Source organism: Bos javanicus, chromosome 2 (assembly GCF_032452875.1).
Source record: "Bos javanicus breed banteng chromosome 2, ARS-OSU_banteng_1.0, whole genome shotgun sequence".
Taxonomy (NCBI): domain Eukaryota; kingdom Metazoa; phylum Chordata; class Mammalia; order Artiodactyla; family Bovidae; genus Bos; species Bos javanicus.
In genome coordinates, this window is record NC_083869.1 from 47,517,392 (window position 1) to 47,544,529 (window position 27,138).

At 38.0% G+C, this 27,138-nt stretch overlaps 1 protein-coding gene across 2 annotated transcripts in view; it reads right to left on the reverse strand.

Moving 5' to 3' along the window:
* EPC2 (enhancer of polycomb homolog 2) overlaps positions 1 to 27,138 on the reverse strand; it is a 127,428-nt gene that overhangs the window by 68,173 nt on the left and 32,117 nt on the right. For both annotated transcript variants that reach the window (XM_061438417.1, XM_061438410.1), the window contains exon 2: positions 5,521 to 5,680. In XM_061438417.1, coding sequence (XP_061294401.1) covers positions 5,521 to 5,680 — 160 coding nt within the window. The remainder of the gene's footprint in view (positions 1 to 5,520; positions 5,681 to 27,138) is intronic.

The window sequence follows — 27,138 nt, forward strand, 5'->3', positions numbered from 1 at the left end:
AACATTTCAAGGATAATGAGATTGACACTGGATGTTAGATCAGCATCTGTCTCACTCTTGCTGAAAACGTAGTAGAATAAACAATCCACGTGATACTAAACAAGTGTAATTTTTCTTCTTTTTTAAGTCAAGACTTGACAATGATCAGCTTCACTGAACTGAGGAGTCAGTTTCAAGAGTACGAACGTGTACAGTAGTGTACACACACAGACAGGTACCTTCCCAGGACTTCAGATGTGGGCTGCAGACACAAAGAGCAGAATTCAATTTCCTTTGAGTGGGTTCATCTCCCTGCCTGACAGATAACAAAGGGTGCTATCTCACCAATCCTTTCTCCTGGACTCTTTCAGCTAAGAAACAGGTGACGTTCTTTCTACTTACCTGTGTTTGTGGGAGCAATGCACTGAGAAGGCTAAGTAAACCTTCATTTGAAAACATGCAAAGGAGTCCTGATTCAAAGAAACATTGAATTGAGTTCAAAACAGGACATATTCAGAATACTTATGAAACAGTATCTCAAGTTCCTTCATATTCTAGAATTCTGAGATACTGTAAAATATTACATTAAATGAAAGGGATAATGGGAAGTCAAAATAAAGAATTTACTGCAATGTAAACAAAGTCATTTCCTTAAGATGAAAAATTTGGATTTTGAATTTAATAAGCTTTTAAACTCCATAACGAATGAAAGAATTTTAACATTGGGAACTGGACATGGAACAACAGATTGGTTCCAAATAGGAAAAGGAGTACGTCAAGTCTGTATATTGTCACCCTGCTTATTTAACTTATATGCAGAGTACGTCATGAGAAACGCTGGACTGAAAGAAGCACAAGCTGGAATCAAGATTGCCAGGAGAAATATCAATAACCTCAGATATGCAGATGACACCACCCTTATGGCAGAAAGTGAAGAGGAACTCAAAAGCCTCTTGATGAAAGTGAAAGAGAGTGAAAACGTTGGCTTAAAGCTCAACATTCAGAAAACGAAGATCATGGCATTTGGTCCCATCACTTCATGGGAAATAGATGGGGAAACAGTGGAAACTGTCAGACTTTATTTTTGGGGCTCCAAAATCACTGCAGATGGTGACTGCAGCCATGAAATTAGAAGACGCTTATTCTTTGGAAGAAAAGTTATGACCAACCTAGATAGCATACTGAAAAGCAGAGACATTACTTTGCTAACAAAGGTCCGTCTAGTCAAGGCTATGGTTTTTCCTGTGGTCATGTATGCAGGTGAGAGTTGGACTGTGAAGAAAGCTGAGTGCTGAAGAATTGATGCTTTTGAACTGTGGTGTTGGAGAAGACTCTTGAGAGTCCCTTGGACTGCAAGGAGATCCAACCAGTCCATTTTGAAGGAGATCAGCCCTGGGATTTCTTTGGAAGGAATGATGCTAAAGCTGAAACTCCCATACTTTGGCCACCTCATGCGAAGAGTTGACTCATTGGAAAAGACTCTGATGCTGGGAGGGATTGGGGGCAGGAGGAGAAGGGGACAACAGAGGATGAGATGGCTGGATGGCATCACCGACTCGATGGACACGAGTTTGAGTGAACTCTGGGAGTTGGTGACGGACAGGGAGGCCTGGCGTGCTGCAATTCATGCAGTCGCAAAGAATTGGACACGACTGAGCGACTGAACTGAACTGAAGGTACCCAAAGTAAATCCATTATAACAGTAAGTAAAATGGAGGTAGCATTTTCTACATATGTCACACAACTGACCAATATGTAGAATTAGCTGAAATGAGGAACAGTTTGAGTATCTTGGGTCATCAAAGACTATATGCCACCAAAATGCTTTAAACCTGGGCAAAATACCACAACGTGTTGTGATTAAGTTCTCCAGAACACTAATACAGGTTACTAAGTAGAACTATTACCAAAAGGAACAGGAAAGAATATCAGGTTTATCTCACATCCACACCACACTGGAGTCATTCCACTCCTAACTCCTAGGCAAACACTTTTTGTTTTAAAATGACATAATGACATTGTTGGTGAGTAACTGAGCTCAATTCTTGACTTGGATTCACATAGCAGGTCTTCTCAATTTTACTGTACATGTCAATAATTGTATTCTTATATTATTAATTCTGTATACAATTTTGACTCCTACAAGATCAATGTCTCAAAAATGTCAAGATGTGTATGCTTTTATCTTCACCATTCATTCATGATTTATTTGGCAAAATATTTAACTTCATACCTAGTCATATGCTAGGTACTACAGTAGGCAGTAAAATTAAGAAGAAAAAAAAAAGTCCCTTCTCTCAATGAGCCTTATAACCTGTGAAGCAACAGAGGGCAAACAATTGCAACTACAGGTGGTTGATGCCACAGTGAGGGTGTACACACAACAAGAGGGCTTGAGGTAAACACTGTTAGGAACTCTGCTTAAAGGGGTTAGGAAAAGGCTCTTAAAGGTGGCCCTGGAGATGAGCCTTGGAGAATAAACTGTACTTTAACAATGGGACAAGAGAAGTAAAGGGCTATGTAAAGGCCTGGATGAGAAAATAAGGGATGAATCATAGAGCTAAAAGGATCTATTATTGTAGCTGAAAGTGTGAAGAGTTAGAGGAATTGGTGTGGGGGGAGGTTGGGTGTGCAGTATATTGAGATTGTAGTGTGGGACTGTATGGTGAATGAGATGCAGCATCTGTTCCCAAAGAACTTACAGTTTAGAGGAGGAACAGACTGTCAACAGTTCATTTCAATGACAGGCTGATGTCACGGTGGAAGAACACATAGCAGACTGTGACGAGACAGGCACAAAGGAGAGCCTTAAACATCACACAGATGAGTTAAAATTTTATCCTATAGGCAACAGTAAGTCTTGGAAACATTCTAAATGGGTACCAATCACAAAAGTGGCAATGTGGATGACGGATTGGAAGGTACAAAGACTAAAGCAGAGCCACCAAGGAAGCCCAACAGTAGGCAAAAAGGCACGCAAATAACGGAATATACATTTGATGGAAAATTATATATACATTGAAAATGACAACAGAAGACTACATAAAAACCTGAGGAAACTAAAATATAAATAGAAAAGGCAGAAAAAAACTGTGTAGCACAATTTAGTATACAATAGTATATATAAAATATATATGCTAAGACTCAATGAGAAAAAAGGAAGTAGCTAAAATAATCTTCTATTATTTTTATTCCATTTATTACAGCAATAGAATAAAATGAAATGGAGAAAAAACACAACACAAGATTAATATTTATTGTATCTATTGGGTCTGACCCAGATGGGTTACATCCAATTTCTGGTTCTTGGTTGCCAAGAATGGGTTTTACAAATGGTCCTACTGTCCAGCTATACTGTTATTAAAATACACAAAAAGGAAGAGTGGGAAAAAATAAAAATAAAAAAAAAAGGAAGAGTGGGGATATGTTGGCTTAAAAAATGCCTAAAATTTCTATTATGAACAGCTATCTCATTCCTGATACAAAGACAAGGAAAATTCAACAAGCTAAGGGATTTCAAAGTCAAAGACACAGAGAAAACGAATCACACAAATAATTTTTGCAACTGTGTTTCTCTTGAATGCTTAGGGGAACAGTCTCTGGAAAATGGTTCTGACACCTAAAGGCTTTTAAGCCATTTAAAAACAACTGAACCAGTCAACAAACATGCCATTTTATTGAGCATTTACAAGCCATGCACTTGACTCTAAAGATACAAAGGGAAAACAAAACATAGTCCCTGCCCTCAAGGGGCTCACAATCTAAAAGGAGAGACAGAATGGTTACAAATAATCACAATAAAGCATGGTGAGTCCTCTGACAGAGGCAAGCTACTGAGATAAAGCAAAGGAGAGGTAGAATGAGATATCAGGGTTAAGCGGCAAAAGGGAGTTCGAAGATCTTAAGCTATAGAAAAGGAAAGAAGACTTGAATAGCACATGCAAGGAAATGTGAAGTGTGAAACAAGGCAAATGTGGATAATTTTATTCCCTACAGGATAAAGTGGGAGGGAAAGAGCAACTGGAGATGAGGTTAAAGGGGGAAGCAGGTAACAAATCACAAATGGCCTTGCATTCAAATCAGAGACTTTGGCTATTATTGCATTCTATTAAATCTATAATGCCAGCAATTACAAGATGCACCATTACTTTATGAACTGCAAGAAAGAAAAAGAAAAAGCTTTATATTTAAATTTATATAATATTCCTACATAAAGCTTTATATCAAAGGGCAAGAACTTCAGCATAAGATAAATACAACAGCCATGCAGAAAGGAACAACATGAAACTATATTTCTCAAATTGCCCTTAGGTGGAAGGAGGGGGGAAGAAAATCTCTTCCTGAGAACTGAATTCCAAGCAGGTCCACAGCCTACTTGTGTGGTCTAAAAACAAACAAGTAAAACTAAAGCTACCAGTGTGGTCCAAAAGCAAACAAATAAAACAAAACAAGCAAAGACTTTAAGGTGGTCTCAGGTTGGTGCCCAGATGCCTGGCAAAAACAAGTAGAAATTCTCTTTAGACAAACCATACTTTAATTGAGAAGTAAAGCAATTTAAGATGCAATCTCATTTCAAATATGACAAATGTATATCTTGAGAACTAATGAAAAATACTAGATTTTACAGTCAGTATTAAATCTGGAGATGTTTTGAATTACCCTGACAACTTTTTAAAAATAACTATTACCAGGCTGCAAATCAAGAGACTCTCATACAGGTACACTTGAAGCAGAGCCCTCAACACTATTTTAACAAACGACTCAAAGTTTATTTCCCAAATACAACCAGACAAGAAACTAAGACACTAGCATCTGTCTGCAAAATTAGCTGCACACTGCTACTATAAAATAAAGAACACAGTACAATTTTAAGTCCAGGTCATAATCTGATCAGACAGACACTTCAGGAAGACCATTCTGGTGCCAGTGGACTTTGTGGAGAAGATTAGAAGAGGGTATGGATAACAGAACAGTTAGGAGATTAGTGAAACAGTTTTAAGATCAGAGATGGTGATCATTTAAAAAATAACAATGGGGAGAAAAATAAGAGGATCAAAGGAGGAAGAATTAGAATTCCATAAAAATTACAAGAAGGTAGAGGTGTAGGATCTAATTCTAAAAAAATTTCAGATTTGCCCCTAATCAGCATTATAGCCACTAGGCCTTGAAAAACATACCTTATTTGGGTACGGTAATCCATTATACTTTATAGCTGTATAGTAAGTGTATTAAAACAGTATAATATGCAAAAAAATATATAAAAAGGTAATATATTATATGTTCCAGCTGTATAAGTTTAAGTTCTGCAGAAAATCCTATACAACATAACCATCAACTGTTCCAAATGTAACTCACAATCAAAATGATCTTGAAGTTCAGATGTAAGCACAGAGGAATTTTATTCTTTCATGTTTTACATTTCTATAAATCAGTGGGTATGAATTTTAAAATTCAAATTTCTTTGTGTAAAAAGAGAGAAAGGATTTTTCACTGTTTGATACATTTAAATTACAAACAGAAAAAATGAATTAACAAACTTACGCTGAATGTGAATGAACTGTTTTGGCTGTTTAAACTCTCCTTTGTACAAGCGATTGTAATAGTTGACGTTGCTCTCTGCCTCAGGAACTGGAATGACCATGCTCTCTTTTTTTTCTCTAAACACTTGCTGTGCCGAAATAGCTCGCTGTAAGTGATGTTCCTGGAAAATGTAAAGCAGGCAATGTAAGTTGTTTCAATAATGTCAATTCAATACAAAATTCTATTTAAAATTTATTTTATTTAATAATTGCAAAGTACTTTAAGAATCAATTAAAACACAGTAGTTCCTACACTACAGACCTTCAGAAAACATTGCCATTATTCTCCCTTAATACTTGTATACATACTGGTATCACTTTAAATGACTACAATTTTAATAAGCAGAATTAAGTATTCATAAAGCAGAATTTAACATCTCAATTACAAGAAAACTGATCCCTTGTTTGTTAAATTAATTGAGGTGCTTATCACCAATACCAGATAACACAAATAAAAGCAAATAACAGAAAAAGAATTTATATCAGATTCTAAGTATCTTCTGCGTTTATACACCTCAAACTTCAAAAGTACAAAATTCTCAATAACTCAAAGACAAGAGAAAATTATAATCAACAGACTATATTAGTATCATAGCAAGAAGCATTTTTTTAACAAAGATGAAAAAATAGTTCTTATAATATACATCCAGATTCTAGTAACTTCTCATTACCTCACCACTTAACAGATACTTTCTCTCTGACCCACTACGAAAAATTTCCAACAAAGCACCTTTACTGTTTGGAATGTAAACTAGGCCACGCAGGATCCCCTTCATATTCAAAGGTTAAAATCACTCAATGACTTACAAGACTTCTCATACTTCTCTCCTCCCAAACTTTATTCTAGCCGCACTGCCTCCTCTCTTTAAGGTTCCTAAATATTTAAATGGATTGCTTCAGAAATTCCTTAAATCTCATCTGGCTACCCTGCATTGCATAAATTAAGATTTATATATCAGAAGCCATCATTTCAACATTTTTCAGAGCACCTGGTAGACACCAGATACTATTCCTGTCACTGAGAATTATGAGTGAATGAGACAGAGACAGACTTCGCCATTAAAGAACCTAGCTAGTGGAAGATAGATTATCTAAGTATGCAATCATGTCTGAGCTTGACAACCATGTCTCTTCACAATTGGTCAAAACACTCATTCTGGGAAAACAGATAAAGATGTCCAGTTCAGTTCAGTTCAGTTGCTCAGTCATGTCCGACTCTTTGTGACCCCATGAATTGCAGCACGCCAGGCCTCTCTGTCCATCACCAACTCCCAGAGTCCACTCAAACTCACGTCCATAGAGTCGGTGATGCCATCTAGCCATCTCATCCTCTGTTGTCCCCTTCTCCGCCTGCCCCCAATCCCTCCCAGCATCAGTCTTTTCCAATGAGTCAACTCTTCACATGAGGTGGCCAAAGTACTGGAGTTTCAGCTTTAGCATCATTCCTTCCAAAGAACACCCAGGACTGACCTCCTTCACGATGGACTGGTTGGATCTCCTTGCAGTCCAAGGGACTCTCAAGAGTCTTCTCCAACACCACAGTTCAAAAGCATCAATTCTTCGGCACTCAGCATTCTTCACAGTCCAACTCTCACATGCATACATGACCAATGGAAAAACCATAGCCTTGACTAGATGGACCTTTGTTGGCAAAGTAATGTCTCTACTTTTGAATATGCTATCTAGGTTGGTCATAACTTTCCTTCCAAGGAGTAAGCGTCTTTTAATTTCATGGCTGCAATCACCATCTGTAGTGATTTTGGAGCCCAAAAAATAAAGTCTGACACTGCTTCCACTGTTTCCCCATCTATTTCCCATGAAGTGATGGGACCAGATGCCATGATCTTCATTTTCTGAATGTTGAGCTTTAAACCAACGTTTTCACTCTCCTCTTTCACTTTCATCAAGAGGCTTTTGAGTTCCTCTTCACTTTCTGCCATAAGGGTGGTGTCATCTGCATATCTGAGGTTATTGATATTTCTCCTGGCAATCTTGATTCCAGCTTGTGCTTCTTCCAGCCCAGCGTTTCTCATGATGTACTCTGCATATAAGTTAAATAAGCAGGGTGACAATATACAGCCTTGACGTACTCCTTTTCCTATTTGGAACCAGTCTGTTGTTCCATGTCTAGTTCTAACTGTTGCTTTCTGACCTGCATACAGATTTCTCAAGAGGCAGGTCAGGTGGTCTGGTGTTCCCATCTCTTGAACAATTTTCCAGTTTCTTGTGATCCACACAGTTAAAGGCTTTGGCATAGTCAATAATGCAGAAATACATGCTTTTCTGGAACTCTCTTGGTTTTTCGGTGATCCAGCGGATGTTGGCAATTTGATCTCTGGTTCCTCTGCCTTTTCTAAAACCAGCTTGAACATCTGGAAGTTGACGGTTCACATATTGCTGAAGATGTCCAAAGGCAGTAAAATATAAACTAAGAGTTTTAGGATCAATAGCAATTTAGCAAGGCAAAAAAGGAAAAGAAGAAATAATCCAGGCACAGGGAACAGACTATCCAAAATGGACTAGAGCCCAGAGACATTCAGAAAAAGGCAACCAGCTGAACCAAGGGACAGGACAGCTTCTTCACCTTCAGAAAATGTTTTTTTTCATAGGACAGAATCCCAAGCTGAAGCACTAAGTATACTTTTCATACAAATATTACTATCAATTTAGTTATTTGGAGTAAATACTTTTGAGTTGACTAAGAACTTTTGAGGGGATCAAACACACAAACAACATCAAGAAACTAGAAAGCCAGGCCTTGAATGAGGCCAGCAATTTATAGCATTAATTAAGCCTGTATTTTCCTACTGAAGGTGAAAGTTGCCCAGTTGTGTCCAACTGTTTGTGATCCCATAAACTGTAGCCCACCAGGCTCCTCTTGGCTGGGATTCTCCAGGCAAGAAGACTGGAATGGGGAGCCCTTCCCTTCTCCAGAGGATCTTTCCAACCCAGGGATCAAAGCTGGGTCTCTCACACTGCAGCAGATTCTTCACCGTCTGAGCCACCTGGGAAGCTCTATTTTCTATTACCTTGATGATATTTCACCTCTCCTGGTTAAAAAAAGTGATACAGTATGCAATGTCACCCCGCACTGATGTAATATTTTATAGTTCTCAAAGTACACCCACAATCACATGCCTATTAGCTCCTTACAATCTTGGGACACAAGGGTAGATATTATTTTCCATTTTTATAAATGGCATTCAAGAAACAAGTGACTTACTCTTAGCAAATAGTAATGATATATAAGAGAGAGAAATTTCAGGATTCTGATTCCAATGTTTCTTGACTATTCCACCCTTACTAGAAAAGTCTAATAAAGATTACAAAACAGGTTCTTATAATGCTAATAAATCTACAGACACAGGTAACAAAAACAGTACGCACTTTTTTTTTTTTGGAAGAGATTCTTTTGATGTATATTTGACTTTGTCCTAAATACATTTTTAGGTATAATCTAATTTTTGAAATACATCTTTAATAGATTAAGATTTAACATTAATTTTACAAATGAAAAATTTAAAAACAGATCATGGATGACTCCCTTCTTAATGCAGCAGACAGATGACAGATGCAGCCAGAAATTTAAGGAGCTAGACCATGACATACTCCCCCATTTACAGACTAAATTTAGTTCTATAAATAAATTTTCAGCTACCATTTCCTTCCCCAGATTATCAGTCTATCTGTAAAAAAAAAAAAAAAAAAATCAGAGAAAACAATGACAAGGCTTCTTGAGGACTGTGTTTCATATAATAGTTATAATCAGTGGCAAACACACACAAAAGCCTGAAAGTAGGTATCAGAGTTTTGATTTGTCATTGTATTGGCGGGGAAGAGGTTGACAGGAATAATGCTGTTCTTGTTACATGCTGCATTATACATGGGTGATGTTACCTAATTTTTAATAACAACTAAAAACCAAGTACTACTTAATTTCCTTTATGAAAGCATGCCTTTGACCTACCAACTCCACAAATGGAATTCTTCAAAAGGCAACCAACAAATGGGCAACACTGACTAAATGAAAATGCTCACCATGGCACTGTTTCTAACACCAAAAAAAAAAGTCTAAATGGCAATAAATACATAATTAGTATATAAATTGTTATATTATATCCATAAACTAGAACTCTTAGGTAATAGTAGAAAACAACATAACACAGACCTCTAGTGACCTTAAAAAAAGCCTGGAAGAATACAGAATAGAACATTCCACAAAATGCTATTCCTTCTGTGTGCCTTTTGCGGTTTCAGAATTTTCTATACATTAATTTTCTATAAATCTATATTACTTTTGTAAACTAAAAAAAAAAAAAAAGATATAAAAAGGTTTAACATCTTAAATGAAGGAACTCTCTACCAAAAACACAAAATCACTTCTCATGGTACTTTGACATTCTGAAATATCCTTTTACACCTATCTATTACATACCTAAACATTTTTTGGGTTTTCCTAGAAAAATTTTGTTGTTGTTGAGTCACTAAGTCGTTTCCTACTCTTTGAGATCCCATGAATTACAACACACCAGACTCCTCTGTCTCCTACACTGTCTCCCAGGGTTTGCTCAAATTCAGGTCCATTGAGTCAGTGATCGTATCTAACATCTCATCCACTGCTGGCCCCTTCTCCTTTTGCCTTCAATCTTTCCCAGCATCAGGGTCTTTTCCCAATAAGTCAGCTCTTCATATCAGGTGGCCAAAGTATTGAAGCTTCAGCATCAGTCCTTCCAATGAATATTCAGGGCTGATTTCTTTTAGGATCAACTGGTTGGATCTTCTTGCAGTTCAAGGAACTCAAGAGTCTTCTCCAGCACAATATGAAAGCATCAATTATTAAGAAAAGTATAAAGTATATAATTTCTCTACACTTTATACTCTTCTTAGTAACACATGAGATTATATGGTAAGCCATTAAACACAAACTAAAAAATGCTATATAATTAATGATTTCTAGTCATGTGTAAGTACCAAGCACAATTCCACAAGGTACAAGGTAGAAATATTTTTCTTCTGGAGATGAGTAAACTAAGACTCTGTGATTTCTATGACAGAAATTAGCAGGACTGAAATTTGAATCATTGTATGTCTCTTTTCCATCTTGTCAAGCTCATACCCCAATATGCAGGCTAGGTTTCAGAATCCATCAAATTAGACTGCATACAAAGTTAAACATTCATTGTTATTTTAAAAATTTGCATCCAAAATTTCCAACTAAATATAGCTGATTGAGTAACTACAATTATCTACTCTACCTCACTGTAATTATAAACTTACTAGTAAAGGACTAAAAAACTTAAGCCACAATGACAAACTGAATTACAGATGAACCATCAGCACAAAACAGAGTGTAGCAAGATTCCTGGAGATCAAAATCAAAAGAGCAAGTTTCAAATACTTACAGAGAAGGAAAAAAAAAATTTTAACTGAGCCCATTTCACTTGTCCTGCAGAAAACAAAATTATGGGGAGCTAGAAAGAGCCAGAATGAGACAAGCTATTCTTTGCCTACTCCTCAAAAGCAGATCATTCCACACAGCCTACACTGACAGAAGAGGGCACTACTAAACTAAGAATGTTGTGAACTACCCCAAATACACAAAAAACTAACATGGGAGAAGGACGCAAAAGACTCAGGAAAAAAACGGAAAGAGTTGATTGAACGCAAAAAGAAAGAAAAAGACAATTACCTCAGAAATGAAAACTAAAATTATGAGAAGCCTAGTGTAAAATATACTCAAAGACTTAAGTGTGCTTTATATAGGATGTCAAATAACCAAGTGAATAGGAATAAAGTGAAGAAAGAAGTAAAATGAGTAAGAAAGATGACAGAATATAAAAGTAGGCAAAGAAGAAACGACATTCATATAAGTGGAGTCCTTGAAGAAAAAACAAAACAAAAAAGAGAAAATGCAATAGAACTAGTAGTTAAGATAAAATATATGAATCTATTTATCAAAAAAAGCCCAAGAGGGAGCAAGATGGAACACAAAAACTAGCATCACCAGACAGGATCTGATACTGCTTCAGGCAATCAGGAGAAAACACTCAGCTCACAGCTCTTCCTTGGGAAGGAAACAGAAGAGTAGAACGTGGGTCTAAAATTTCAGCTTTTGGGGGAGTTGCCCCAGGGACTATCTTCCTTCTCACTTAACTCAGAAGGCTAACTGAGCCAACATTCTTTGGATGCCTAGGTGCTGTGGAGAACAAAAAAGAACTTAAGAGGCTTGTTTCAACATCAGAAAACTCGCAGTAACACTGACAAACACCAGAGGGAGCAAAACATTACAACAAGCTCCTAATAGAAAATCCAGGGAACCCCTCTAACTAGGAAATTATGTGAAGGTGCCCAGGGAAGATGCATCTCCAGAAAAGGTTTGAGGGCTTCCAGACTCCCTACCTGGGTTGATTGCTAAAGCTCTTACCCTGTATGAAGCCAGTTCATAAAGACTAGGAGTTACAGTTCAAACACACAAATTATAACAATAGAAAAAAACAAGGCGGTGTATGAAAACACGAGGCAGGGGGCAACTGGACAATCAAAAAAAAATAAATCTCCAGAAACTGATCCTAAAGAAATAAGAGATTGGTGAATTATCTGACAATAAAAGTTTAAAATAATCATATTAATAAAGTTCAATGCACTAAAAGAACACAGACGAACTAAATCAGGAAAAACAATGTATGAACATATCAAGAAAGAGATGGGAAACATTAAACACACACACACACACACAGAAAACATTAAAAAAAAAAAAAAAAAAAAAAACCCAAATGGAAAATCTGGACCTGAAGGTTACAATAAATGAATTGGGAGGGAAAAAAAAAAATCAACCTAGTAACAGCAGACTTGATTAAGCAGAAGAATTAATGGACTCAAAGGGAAAGAAATGAATGAATAAAACCTAAGAAACTGATGACACCACCAACATATCAAGACACACATATGGAAGCCCTAAAAGGAGGAAAAAGGAGCAGGAAGTTTATAGGAAGAAACAAATGGTCCCAAACTTACCAAATCCAAAACGAAGGACATCCAAATTCAAAATGCTCAAAAGAAGACAACTAGGATGAACTAAAAAAAAGCCTACACTAAGACATATAACCAAAGGGTCAAAAGTTAAAGACAGACAGAGTCCAAAAGGCAGCAAGAGAAAAAGCAAATCATCAGGTACAAGGGAGCATCCACAAGATGATCAGCAGTTACTCATCAAAAACATTACAGGCCTTGGACTTCCCTAGTGGTAGAGCGGTTAAGAATCTGCCTGCCAATGCAGAGACACAGGTTCCATCCCTGGCCTGGGAAGACTCCCCGTGCTGCGGGGCAGCTAAGTCCCTGGCCACAACTACTGAGCCCACACACACCGCAACTACTGAAGCCCGAATGCGCTTGAGCCTGTGAAGAACTACTGAGACTACTCACCACAACTGCTGAAGCCCGGTGCTCTCTAATAAGAGAAGCCACCGTAAAAAGCAGTCTGCACACTGCAACTAGATTGTAGCCCCACTCACCACAACCAGAGAAAGCCTGAGCACAGCAACAAAGATTCAGCGCACCCAAAACTAACGAATTTTTTAAAATTTAGAAGGAGAAACATTACAATCCAGAAAGTAGTGGATGATATATTCAAAGCACTGAAACAAACAAAAAACCTGCCGACCACAATACTATATCTGGAAAAACTGCCCTTCAAAACTCAAAGAAATAAAGACCTAACAAGATAAACAAAGGCTGAAAGAGTTAATCACCAGTGAATCTGTCTTTTATAAGAATTGCTAGAGAGAGTCATTCAAGTTGAAGCAAAAACACTAATTAGACAGTACATAGAACCACTGAAAAACAGAAAATTCTCCAGTAAAGGTAAATATATAGACAAATACAGAATCTTGTAATACTGTAATGGTGATGCATAAGTCACTTTTAATTCTGGTATAGAATTTAAAAGATAAAAAACACAAAAATAATTAAATATAAAACTATGTCAATGGACACACCATATCAAGTACCTTTTACAACCACCATCTTTTCCAATTAAACTAGAAATCAACAGCAAAAGAAAACTTGGAAAATTTTAATATGCAGAAACCAAACAACATATTTTTTGACAATCAATGGGTCAAAGGAAAAAATGACAAAGGAATTTAGAAAATAGACAAATGAAAATACAACATAACAAAAACTTAGGGATGCAGCAAAAGCAGTATTAAGAAAGAAGGTTATAGCAATAAATTCCTGCTGCTGCTGCTAAGTTGCTTCAGTCGTGTCCGACTCTGTGTGACCCCATAGCTGGCAGCCCACCAGGCTCCCCTGTCCCTGGGATTCTCCAGGCAAGAATACTGGAGTGGGTTGCCATTTCCTTCCTTCTCCAATGCATGAAAGTGGAAAGTGAAAGTGAAGTCGCTCAGTCCTGTTTGACTCTTAGCAACCCCATGGACTGCAGCCTACCAGGCTCCTCTGCCCGTGGGATTTTCCAGGCAAGAGTACTGGAGTGGGGTGCCATTGCCTTCTCCGAATAAATTCCTACCTACATTAAAAAAGAATAGATCTGGAGTCAACCTAACTTTACACCGCAAGGAACTAGGAACAGAACAAACAAAACCCAAAGTTAGCTTAAGGAAAGAAATAATAAATTAGATTGGAGTAGAAATAAATGAAAATGAGAACAGAGAAATTTTTTAAAAAACACCAACAAAACTAAAAGTTCTTTGAAGAGATCAACAAAATTGACAAACCCTTACTTAGCTACATGATGGAGGAGCAAATGACAACCCACTCTGGTACTCTTGCCTGGAAAATCCCATGGATGGAAAAGCCAGGTAGACTACAGTTCATGGGGTCACAAAGAGTCAGATAGGACTAAGCAACTTCATTTTTACTTTAGCTACACGAACTAAGAAAAAATCAAATACCAAAAATCAGAAACTCAGAGAAGATACATTAAAACTGATGCCCCTGAGGGAGGGGAGAGGGTGATCAAGAGACTACTATTAACAACTATATAACAAATTAACTAATCTAGAAGGAACATAAATTTCTAAAAATATACAATCTACAAAAGCTAAATCATGAAAAAATTAAACACATGAACTACAGAAATGATACTGAATCTACTGAATCATTAAACAAACAACTCTCAACAAAGAAAAGCTCATCACCAGATGGCTTCACTACTAGAGAATTCTACTAACATTTAAAGACTTCAATCCTTCTCAAAATCTAAAAATAACTGAAGAGAGGAGAAAACTTTCAAACTCATGAGTCCAGTATTAGCCTGAAACCAAAATCAGACAGATACTACTTGGGGAGTGGGGATGTGCAAATGGGTAAAGGTAGTCAATAGGTACAAAATTCCAGTTATAAGTTTAACAAGTCCTGAGAGTGTAATGTACAGCATAGTGACTACAGTTAATAACACAGTACTACATATATGAAAGCTGCTGGGACAGTACATCTTAAAGTCCTCCTCACAAGGGAAAAATAAATTAGTAACTATGTGAGGTGACAAATGTTAACTAAACCTACTGTGGTAATCATTTCACAACATACACATACATCAAGTCATTATGCTGTACACTTTAATACAATGTCATGTGTCAATCTTATCTCAATAAAACCAGAAGGGGGAAGGCAGAGGAACCCTACAAGTAAAACAAAACAAAACAAAAAAACAAAAAACCCTACACACCAATATTGCTGATGAATAACAATGCAGAAGTCCTCAACGAAACACTAGTAAACCAAATTCAACAACAGATGAAGATGATTATACATCATGACCAAGTGGGATTTATTTCTGGAATGCAAGAATGCTCAATGTATGAAAATTAGTCAATGTAATACACATAAGAGAATGAAGGACAAAAATCACATGATTATTTCAACTAACACACTGAAAAAAATCCAAACTCTTTCATGATACTAACACTCAAGAAACTAGGAACAGAAAGAAATCCTCACAAGCCCACAGCTAACAATATACTCAATGGTGAAAAACTGAAAGCTGTTCCTTTAAATCAGGAAGAAAACAAGCAGGCCTGCTTTTGCCAGTTCTATTCAACACAGTACTGGAAGTCTTAGGAAGAGCAATTATCAAGAAAAAGAAATACCAAATTGGAAAGGAAGAAGTAAAAATATCTTTGCTCACAGATATGATCTTTTATGCGCTGTTCAGTCACTAAGTTGTGTCCAATTCTTTGCGAATCCGTGGACTGCAGCAGGTCAGGCTTCCCTGTCCTTCACCATCTCTCAGAGCTTGCTCAAACTCATGTCACTGAGTCAGCGATGCCATCTAACCATCTCATCCTCTGTTGCCTTCTTCTCCTTCTGCCCTCAGTCTTTCCCAGCATAACGGTCTTTTCCAATTAGCTGGCTCTTAACATCAGGTGGCCAGAGAACCGGAGCTTCAGATTCAACATCAATCCATCCAATGAACATTCAGGATTGATTTCCTTTAGTATTGACTGGTTTGATCTCCTCGCAGTGTTATTTACAATAACCAAGTGGTAGAAGCAACCCAAGTGTTTACTGACAGATGAATGCATAAACAAAATGTGGTATATACATATGATGGAATATTAGTCAGTCTTAAAAAGGAGGACAATTCTGACACATGCTACAACATGCGTGAATCTTGAGGATATTATAAGTGGAATAAGCTAGTTACAAAAGCACAAATACTACACTGCTTATATGAGGTCTAAATAAAGTAGTCCAATTCTTAGAAAGAGTGGTTGTTGTCAGGGGCTGGGAGAGGAGAAAAAGGAAGCTGTTGTTCAATGGGTATAGAGTTTCAATTTTCCAAGAAAAGTGCTAGATATGTTACATAACACTATGCATGCAGCTAACACTACTCTACACCTAAATATGAGTAAGATATTACACTTTAAAACACTCACCAAATACCTGGCCAAAGTAATACAAAACAACAGACTCTGGCATATATTTGAATAAAACTATTTCAAAAATAATGAAAAAATCTTCAAAGCAAACAATAATAGTTAACAATAACATATAACTTAAACGGCCAAAAGAATCAGATGAATATCAGATTTTAAAATTAACATATAAAGCAAAGAATCAATAAGGCAGCATTTCCAGAAACCTCAATGAACATAAAGTATGAATCACAAATTTTATATCCAGCTAAGTTATCTTTCAAGTATCAAAGCTATACAAAGTACTCAGGGACTTTAATAGGGGACTTTTGAGAAATCTACTAGAATAGCACTGTTCAGAATATAATGGGAACTACATATGTGAGCCACACATTTAAATCTTCCAGTAGTCACAGTAAAAAAGAGCAGAAACAGGATGAAATTAATTTTAATATTTTATTTAAGTCAATATAAATCACCAAAAATTATCACTTCAACATGGAATCAATATAAAAAGGTATAGTGATATTTTACATTTTTTTCTTTCATACCAAGCCTATAAAACCTGTATGTAACACATGTGTTTTATATGTATAGAACATCTCAGTTCAGCATATTTCAAACGCTCAACAGCCACAAATGACTAGTATAGGCCATCTTCATCTTGGGTTCCATCTAACCAAGATATCAATGGAAAACTTCAGCAAAATTACACACACACACACACACACGCACTTTATTCATGTATCTCAAAGATGGGAAAAAGGCTAGAGGATTAATGTACAAACATTTGCACACTCAAGTGGAAATACGCAAGTAAAAATGGGAGAAGGAAAAAAAGATTGGAGCAAAATTTTAACAACTAGCCAATATAACATAGGAGAAGGCAATGGCACCCCATTCCAGGTCTCTTGCCTGGAAAATCCCATTGACGGAGGAGCTTGGTGGGCTTCAGTCCATGGGGTCGCGAAGAGTCGGACACGACTGAGCAACTTCACTTTTACTTTTCACTTCCACACACTGGAGAAGGAAATGGCAACCCACTCCAGTGTTCTTGCCTGGAGAATCCCAGGGACAGCAGAGCCTGGTGGGCTGCCGTCTATGGGGTCGCACAGAGTTGGACACGACTGAAGTGACTTAGCAGCAGCAATATAACATAATACAAAGAATTAAATGTTATGCAAGAGTTGGGATCAAACATATTCAGCCATATCAATAAATATGAATGGACTTATAACATTTATGAAAACAAAAAGATTTTCAATTTGTCTCATAACTCTAAACTCAATTATATGCTTATACAAGAAATATCCTACCCATCATCACCCCAAAAGGTGGTCAGAAAGAATAAAAGGAATGGATATAAAGTTTATAGGTGATAGAAGACAGTAAGAAAGACAAACCCATCCTAGTATCAGACAAGTAGAATTCAAGCCAAAGGGTATTAAGCATGACCCCAAATCCACAATTCATAACAAAGATTTTGATTCCTTTACACATGTATGAATATCGATATATCAATAATAATTTATGATCAAATAATCATTTTATGAAGCAAAAGCTACAAATAGGGAAGGACTGATAAAGATACACTAATAACTTTAAAAGACCACTCAGCACAAGGCAAATCAAGTGGTCAAAAAGCAAGCAAGGACCTAAGTAACCAAATAAGGTAAATCTTATTTGTCAAACTTTACACCCAATGCCCCTTAATCTTAAGTCTTCATGGAAATTTCACAAAATTGATCATATATTAGCTAAGAATTACAAAGAACAGATTATTATGGATGGAGTAGAAGGGATAAGAAGAGAGAGACATTTCTCTGAGGATATAGTCTTTAACAGTTGTGAATTTTAGAACCCTGTTAATGTTTCATATACTCTAAAACTAATTAAAATTAATGATGATGCAAAGAGAATCCAAATTAGAACTCAAAAAGAAACAACAAACAAACCTCATTTATTAGAAATGAATATTCATGTCTACAATAAAGGGGACTGGGAAAGAATGGAATTTAAGTTCCTTTCAAAAACAATGATTTAAAGCTCACTGGTAAAATTTAGACCATATATACTTCAAAGGATTGTTGTAATGATTACGTAAGTTAGTAAAGTGTTCAGAATACTCCACAGCACACTGTCAAGGCTAAAAGTTTCTGATTTTTATTACAATATACCTCTAGGGTGCAACACTCAAAATAGTGAAATTCTAAGAACAAAATTTTAAAAAATCGAAATTTTGACAATTCAAAACCTTTTCTCAACACCCAAGAAAAAGATGTCCTCAATCTGATAAAGGGCAGGCAGTACAGTGGAAAACCTAGAGATAGTGTCATACTTAATGGTCAAAGACTGAATTCTTTTCCTCTAAGATCAAAAACAAGCCCCCAAAAGTCTGTTTTCCCTGAGTTTCTAGTCAGTGCAGTGAGGAAAGAAAAACAAATGGCATGCATATTGGGAGAAAAAAAAAAGTAAAACTTTGTACATGATATGGGCGAGACAGAATCCAACGTACCTCAAGAGAGCTATGTTTTAACTAAAAAACGAATCGTGGACTTCAAGTCAATATTTGTAACTCAATTGTATTTCTATTATCCTAGCAACTGAAAATGAAAATAAAAAGCTATTACCGTTTAAAAGAGCATTTAACCACTAAATATTTAGGGACAGTAAATATGCCTATGCAAAACTTGCTTGTCAACATAAACAGAAACTTGCACTATGTTCATGAATTGGAAGGTTCAATACTGTTCAAAAAATTTACTAGTGTAAATTTCCCTCAAAACTGATTCACAGAGATATAATAATAGTCAACAAAAATCCCAATCAAAATCCCAACAGGCTTTTTTAACAGAAATGGACAAGCTGGTTCTAAAATTCATATGGAAAGGCAAAAGAAATGCAAAAATAATCTTGAAAAAAACCTGAAGATCTGATTACAAGCTACATTACAAAATATACAGCTAAATTATTCAAAATCGCATGTTATCAGCATAAGAATGAGCATATAAAGCAATGGAAAAGAAAGAAGTCTAAACACAGACCCCCCCACACTCATACACGTAATGAATTTTTAGACAAAGATGACCAATTAATGGGGGACCTGAATGGGGATAAGGAAAGTCTTGTTAACAAATTGTCTGGATGTCAGTTTGGGAAAAAATAACCCATACTGCTATCCCAACTTACGCACAAAAATTTATTCAAAGATAGGTCACAGACCGAAACACAAAGTCTAACTTGTAAAATACCTACGAGAACATATAAGAAAACCTTAGTAACCTTGGGTTTGGCAAAGATTTCTTAGGACATAAAACAGAACAAATTATATATGAAAGAACTGATAAACTGGACTTCCTCAAAATTAAAAAACTGTGCTATTCAAAATACATTCTTAAGAAGATGAAAAGACAAGCCAGACTGGAGGAAAAATTATTCACAGTAAGTATGTGAGAGGCCTTGTATGCAGAATATATAAAGAACTCTTGTAACTCAATAATAAGAAAAAAACTCTATTGTTTTGTGAGAGTTTTTTGTGAGGCATATGTGATCTTAGTTTCCCAACCAGGGAGAACCCATGGCCCCTGCATTAGGAGCACGGAGTCTTAACCACTCGACAGCCAAGGAAGTCCTGAAAACAGCCCTATTTTTAAAGAAACTGAGCCGATAATTTAAAGAGATATTTCAAAAATAAGATGCAGGAATGACCAATAAGCACTTGAAAAGATGTTCAACATCCGTGTACCAGGAAAATGCAAAATAAAATCACAGTTTTGACTACGTACGCACAGAATGACTAAAATTAAGAAACTGGTAATAATATCAACTGCTGGTGGGAGCGTCAGATGATATCACCACGTTGTAAACTGTTGGGGAGTTTCTTATAAAAATACACTTAGCATGAGATCCAGCAATCTTACTTCTAAGTGTACACATGAAAAGTGAGATGCATGCCCACAATGAGAGAGTCAACTCCTAGGCAGGTTAATAAGAAGTCTGGGGTCCCCAAGAAGGAAAAAAGGGTCTGGGGCTCTTGAAGAGGAGATAGGGGTCTGGAATTCTCAAGGAGGAGCAAAGGACAAACAACTTTCTTTTTTCTCTACATTCCTTAGTCTTAGTAACAAAACGTTTTTTTCTTTAAGCCTGGAACTGATGATTACACAACAAACAACTCATTTTAAACTCAGTATTAAGGATTATGTGTGTGGCTTCCCTTGTAGCTCAGTTGGTAAAGAATCTGCCTGCAATGGGTCGGGAAGATCCCCTGGAGAAGGAAATGGCAACACACTCCAGAATTCTTGCCTGGAGAATCCCATGGACAGAGGAGCCTGGCAGGCTACAGTCCATGGGGTCGCAAGAGTTGGACACGACTTAGAGACTAAACCACCACCAAGGATTATATAACAATAATGTATGTATCCTGCTTGACTGCAAATGGTGACTGCAGCCATGAAATTAAAAGATGCTTGCTCCTTGGAAGAAAACTTATGATCAACCTAGACAGCATAATAAAAAGCAGAGACATTACTTTGCCAACAAAGGTCCGTCTAGCCAAAGCTATGGTTTTTCCAGTAGTCATGTGTGGATGTGAGAGTTGGACTATAAAAAAGCTGAGCACCAAGGGATTGATGCTTTTGAACCGTGGTGTTGGAGAAGACTCTTGAGAGTCCCTTGGACTGCAAGGAGATCCAACCAGTCCATCCTAAAGGAAATCAGTCCTGAATATTCATTGGGAGGACTGATGCTGAAGCTGAAACTCCAACACTTTGGTCACCTGATGCAAAGAACTGACTCATTTCAAATGACCTGGATGCTGGGAAAGACTGGAAGGCGGGAGGAGAAGGGGACGACAGAGGATGAGATGGTTGGATGGCATCACTGACTCAATGGACAAGAGTTTGAGCAAGCTCCAGAGGTTGGTGACGGACAGGGAAGCCTGGCATGCTGGAGTCCACCAGGTCGCAAAGAGTCAGACATGACTGAGAAACTGAACTGAACTGATCCTGCTTGAGGACAGTTTCTCCTTCCTGAAAACCTTCTGGCTAATCCTGTTATCTTAAAATATAAATTACGGGAGTGGGTCTAGTAATATCTTTACAACCTTGAGACAGTCTTTCAGTTTATTGTAATAACTAAAAAAGTATATAGCTCCCTTGCTTAGAGAAGTGAGGGGGGCACTCTCCATCCCCCTTCTGATGTCTGTGTCAGAAGCTTTCTCTGTCCCTTTTCTTACTTTAATAAAACTCTGCTACACAAAAGCTCTTGAGTGATCAAGCCAGGTCCCTGGTCTCAAGGCTAAATCATCTTCTTCAGAGATGATGAATCCAACATCGTTTGCTGTAAGCAATCATCTTGGGGGCTCGTCCAGGATCTTCAGGACAAGGTAAGAACATTTAGAGCTCCAGTCTCTGCTTTCTCAGTACAAACATTTTCCGCTTTACTTTACTAACTCTATGGTGTGCTTGTGTGAATGAATGACATGCCTTGCAAGAAGCAAGTGATGAGCCCTGCTCTATGGTCTTGCGGTGCCTTGTAATGACTGAAGGCAGCCCCAAAAAGAGGAGCCTTGTTGGGGGTTTATACCGACCTGCCAATGCCAAGAGACACCCAAGGTCCCTGCTAGCGGAGCGACCAGAGATGGGCAGAGCATGTGGACCGGACTTTCCTTTCTCAGTCACCTTTTCCTGGTTCCTTTGACCATTTCGTAATTGCATGTGGAATTAGAACTACTAACCTAATCTGTCAGATCATAGACTTTAAATTTAGGGAATTGTGATCCATGCTGTTACTATTTACTTTTACTTAGACCTCAAGTATGGAAGTGCCTAGCCTTGCTAGGAGCTGGAAGTTACAAGAGCACGTTTGGGAGACAGGCAGCGTTCTAGCTCCAGGAACGTCTCTCAGGCTAGAGGTCACTCTCTTGGCTGCCTGCCTCAGGGGCCACCAACCTGAAAGTGAATCTTTGTCATGGCTGTGCCTCCGATCTATGTGGACAGAAGCACTGTGTTTTTTGAGGACACAGATAGGGAACTGCAGGATCTGGTCAGATTGTAAGTGCAATGGGCTTCTTCACTTGGTAGTGCTGTTAATGGATCAGAAGAGGCTCTCTGGCAGCTTTTGTCTCAACTCCTTAGATATTCTTTTTGTGGAATCTTTGGAAATAAACTGGAGGATTGGTCCTAGTAGCTTGAGGACAAAAATCACTTTTTCCTCGCTGGCCAACCCTTTTGCTATCATATATATTGGCGTGGTGACACTCAGAAGGGACATCTTGGTTGTCGTTTATCCCGTTATGATTCACCATTTCTACTGTGGTCAGGACTGTACTCAGGAATGTGCACAGGCACATGTAAGATGGATGCTTCCCCTAGTAGTCCTGGCTTGGGAAACATTCTGGGAAAACTACTCTGCTCCACCCCGGGTGGCATCAGAGGAAAAGGGCAAATCAAAGACAGGTCTTGGTGGTATGGAACTAAGTCAATTTGAGATGCCATCAGGTCTACCCCCAGCTTATCGCCACCCTGCCTTGGTGGTAGAACCAGGAGGGACAAGTTTGGTGCCTGTGTCAGTAAGGGACAGACCAAGTCCGACCAGGAAAGGAAGGTGGAAAGTCTGTCTATACCCCCATCTAGAGCAGGGAGGAATGCCTCCGGTGGAAAGAAGCCACAGCTGTGGATCCTGCTTTTTTCTCTTACAGATAGGAGCTAACCAGTTCAGAACCACTCCTTTAAAATGTATTTTTAAAAAACTGGGACAAGTTTGATCGCCAGAATTTAAAAAGACATGCCTGATCGTCTTCTGTGATACTGAATGGCCACAGTATCCTTTGGAACATGGGGAACACTGATTGGTTGAAGGGTCTCAATTATAATACTGTTTTACAATTAGACCAGTTCTGCAGAAAACAAGAAAAATGGGTAGAAGTACCATATATATTGCTCTTTATCTCTCTGCAAGACATGCCAGACTTATGTCCTAAGGGTACAGATCTGGATGTGTAACCTTCAGCTCCCTCCTGTCCTCTACTTTCCCCCTGTATGTAGGGCTCCCAACTGATCAGGCTGAGGATCAGGGCACCTTCCAGAAGGGGTTACCTCAGTCTCGGTAGAATTTCAAACAGTCCCAATTGTGGTCAAGACTATTTAGAGGATCCAAAAGGTACATAGAAGCCTTTATGGGACTAACTTTACTGTATCTATGATCCAACGGATATTGGCAATTTGATCTCTGGTTCCTCTGCCTTTTTCTCAATCCAGCTTGAACTGTATGAAACATACTGTATGGTTTCTTTTATATGAAGTTTGAAAACAGGAGAAATGAATCTATAGCGGTTGAAATCAGATCAGCAGCTGCCTGAAAATATGATGGAAGTTATGACTGCAAGTAGGTTAAATGGAACTTCCATGGGGAATAAAAATGTTCTATTCCTGTTTGGAGTGGTGGTTATACAGGTATCTTAATGCTTTATTCCCTGATAGTTAGGGGATTCTGCACTTCCACTGGGGGAGGGATATTGATCCCTCATGGGGGAACCAAAATCCCACATGGCCTGTGCTGTGGGCTTCCATGGTGGCTCAGACAGCAAAAAATTCACCTGCAATGCTAGAGACCCAGGTTTGATCTCTGAGCCAGGAAGATCCCCTGAAGGAGGGAACGGCTACCCACTCCAGTATTCTTGCCTGGAGAATCACAAGGACTGAGGAGCCTGGTGGGCTACAACCCATGGGGTCCCAAAGAATTGGACACAACTGGGTGACTAATACTTTGACTTTCACTTGGCATGCACTGAAGCCAAATAAATAAATGAATGCTTTACACTGTATGCAAGTTATACTTCAATTAAAGTTGATTTTAAAAATCTAGAAAAAAATAACTTCTGATGTAAACAAAGAATTAATGTATACAAAACCTGCTGGTAAAGCAATTATTCACAATGATGCTAAAACTGTGACGAATAAAACAGACACTTTCAAGAATGAGTGCTAGTGAATGTGTTGAAGTGCAAGTTGGTATGTTCTGGAGAACAGTTTAGTAATATGTTTCTAAGCCTTCAAAAACTTTCTAACAATTAATCTATTATTTACACAATAATTATAGTAAGTAAAACTGGAAACAACCGTATTATCTCCAGTACTGTTATAATTACAATATATCCATGATAATCTTCAGTTCAGTCACTCAGTCGTGTCCGACTCTTTGCGACCCCATGAACCGCAGCACGCCAGGCCTCCCTGTCCATCACCAACTCCCGGAGTTCACTCAAACTCACGTCCATCGAGTCAGTGATGCCATCCAGCCATCTCATCCTCTGTCGTCCCCTTCTCCTCCTGCCCCCAATCCCTCCCAGCATCAGAGTCTTTTCCAATGAGTCAACTCTTCGCATCAGGTGGCCAAAGTACAGGAGTTTCGGCTTTAGCATCATTCCTTCCAAAGAACACCCAGGACTGATCTCCTTCAGAATGGACTGGTTGGATCTCCTTGCAGTCCAAGGGACTCTCAAGAGTCTTCTCCAACACCACAGTTCAAAAGCATCAATTCTTCGGCGCTCAGCCTTCTTCACAGTCCAACTCTCACATCCATACATGACCACAGGAAAAACCATAGCCTTGACTAGACGAACCTTTGTTGGCAAAGTAATGTCTCTGCTTTTGAATATGCTATCTAGGTTGGTCATAACTTTCCTTCCAAGGAGTAAGCGTCTTTTAATTCGTGGCTGCAGTCACCATCTTATAATCTTACATACTGCCAATTAAAACTTCTTGAAAAATAGTTTAATGACATGTGAAAATACAAATTATGTAGAAATGGCACACAACAAAATCATATATTGAAGATAATCCCAAGTATAGTGAGGTAAATAGAATGACAGGTAAAAGCATGCATAAACAGAGAATTGAAAAGTAAAAATCAAAGCTGGAAAAAAATGTGCCAAAGTATTGGTAGTGAGACTATGAAAGTGAAAGTGAAGTCGCCCAGTTGTGTCCGACTCTTTGCGACCCCATAGACTGTAGCCTACCAGGTCCTCTGTCCATGGGATTTTCCAGGCAAGAGTGCTGGAGTGGATTGCCATTTCCTTCTCCAGGGGATCTTCTCAACCCAGGGCTCAAACCAGGGTCTCCTGGGTTGTAGACAGATGCTTTACCGTCTGAGCCACAGTTGGTCTCTATTTTCTTCTCTACATTTTCTACAATTTACTCAAAGAATATGTACTACAAAAAAGCAATCAGTGCTGATCCTTAAAACCACTTAAACTGACTCCTTCCATGATAAAGAAAGGATGAGATGGAAGAAGACAGAGAAAAAAAGTCTATATAAATCCTTATCCTATTATAATTAAACCTCCTTCTCTTCTAGTACTTTCTAAATCTGATTCTCCATCCTGGCAACAAATTAAAATCACCTGCTATGGGAGATAAAAGCGGCAGCAGAAACCAGTTAAAAGGTTTCAGCCGCTAACTTATACTCCAACAAAGATGAAACATGTACAGTGGGTATTATTCAGCTATAAGGATGAATAAAGTACTGATGTATGCCATAACATGGATGAACCTTTAAAACTGTATACTATGTAAAAGAAGTCAGATACAAAAAGCCATATATGATTCCATTTATAGGAAATGTTCAGAAATAGACAAATCCATAAAGAAAGTATCAGTTCACTTTAGTTGCTCAGTCATGTCCAACTCTTTGTGACTCCATGGACTGCAGCATGTCAGGCTTCCCTGTCCATCACAAACTCCCAGAGCTTGTTCAAACTCATGCCATTGAGTTGGTAATGTCATTCAACCACCTCATTCTCTGTCGTCCACTTCTCCTTCCACCTTCAATCTTGCCCACCATCAGGTCTTTTCCAATGAGTCAGTCCTTCGCATCAGGTGGCCAAAGTATTGGAGTTTCAGTTTCAACATCAGTCCTTCCAATGAACATTCAGGACTGATTTCCTTTAGGATTGAATGGTTGGATCTCCTTGGAGTCCAAGGGACTCCCAAGAGTCTTCTCCAACACCACAGTTTAAAAGCATCAATTCTTTGGCACTCAGCTTTCTTTATAGTCCAACTCTTACATCCATACATGACTATTGGAAAAACCATAGCTTTGACTAGACGGACCTTTGTTGGAAAAGTAATGTCTCTGCTTTTTATTATGCCATCTAGGTTGGTCAAGCTTTTCTTCCAAGGAGCAAGCATCTTTTAATATGCTGTCTAGGTTGGTCATAGCTTTTCTTCCAAGGAGCAAGCGTCTTTTAATTTCATGGCTGTAGTCACCATCTACAGTGATTTGGGAGCCCAAGAAAATAAAGTCTGACACTGTTTCCATTGTTTCCCCATCTATTTGCCATGAAGTGATAGACTGGATGCCATGATCTTAATTTTTTGAATGTTGAGTGTTAAGCCAACTTTTTCACTCTCCTTGTTCACTTTCATCAAGAGAGGCTCTTTAGTTCCTCTTCACTTCCTGCCATAAGGGTGGTGTCATCTGCATATATGAGGTTATTGATACTCCTCCTGGCAATCTTGATTCTACCTTGTGCTTCATCCAGCCCCACATTTTGCATGATGTACTCTGCATCTAAGTTAAGTAAGCAGGGTAACAATATACAGCCTTGACGTACTCCTTTCCCGATTTGGAACCAGTTACACAGTTAACTGGTTATTCAAATTTACAAATTTGTAATAAGATATTTTGCTTTACCACATGCAAAAAAG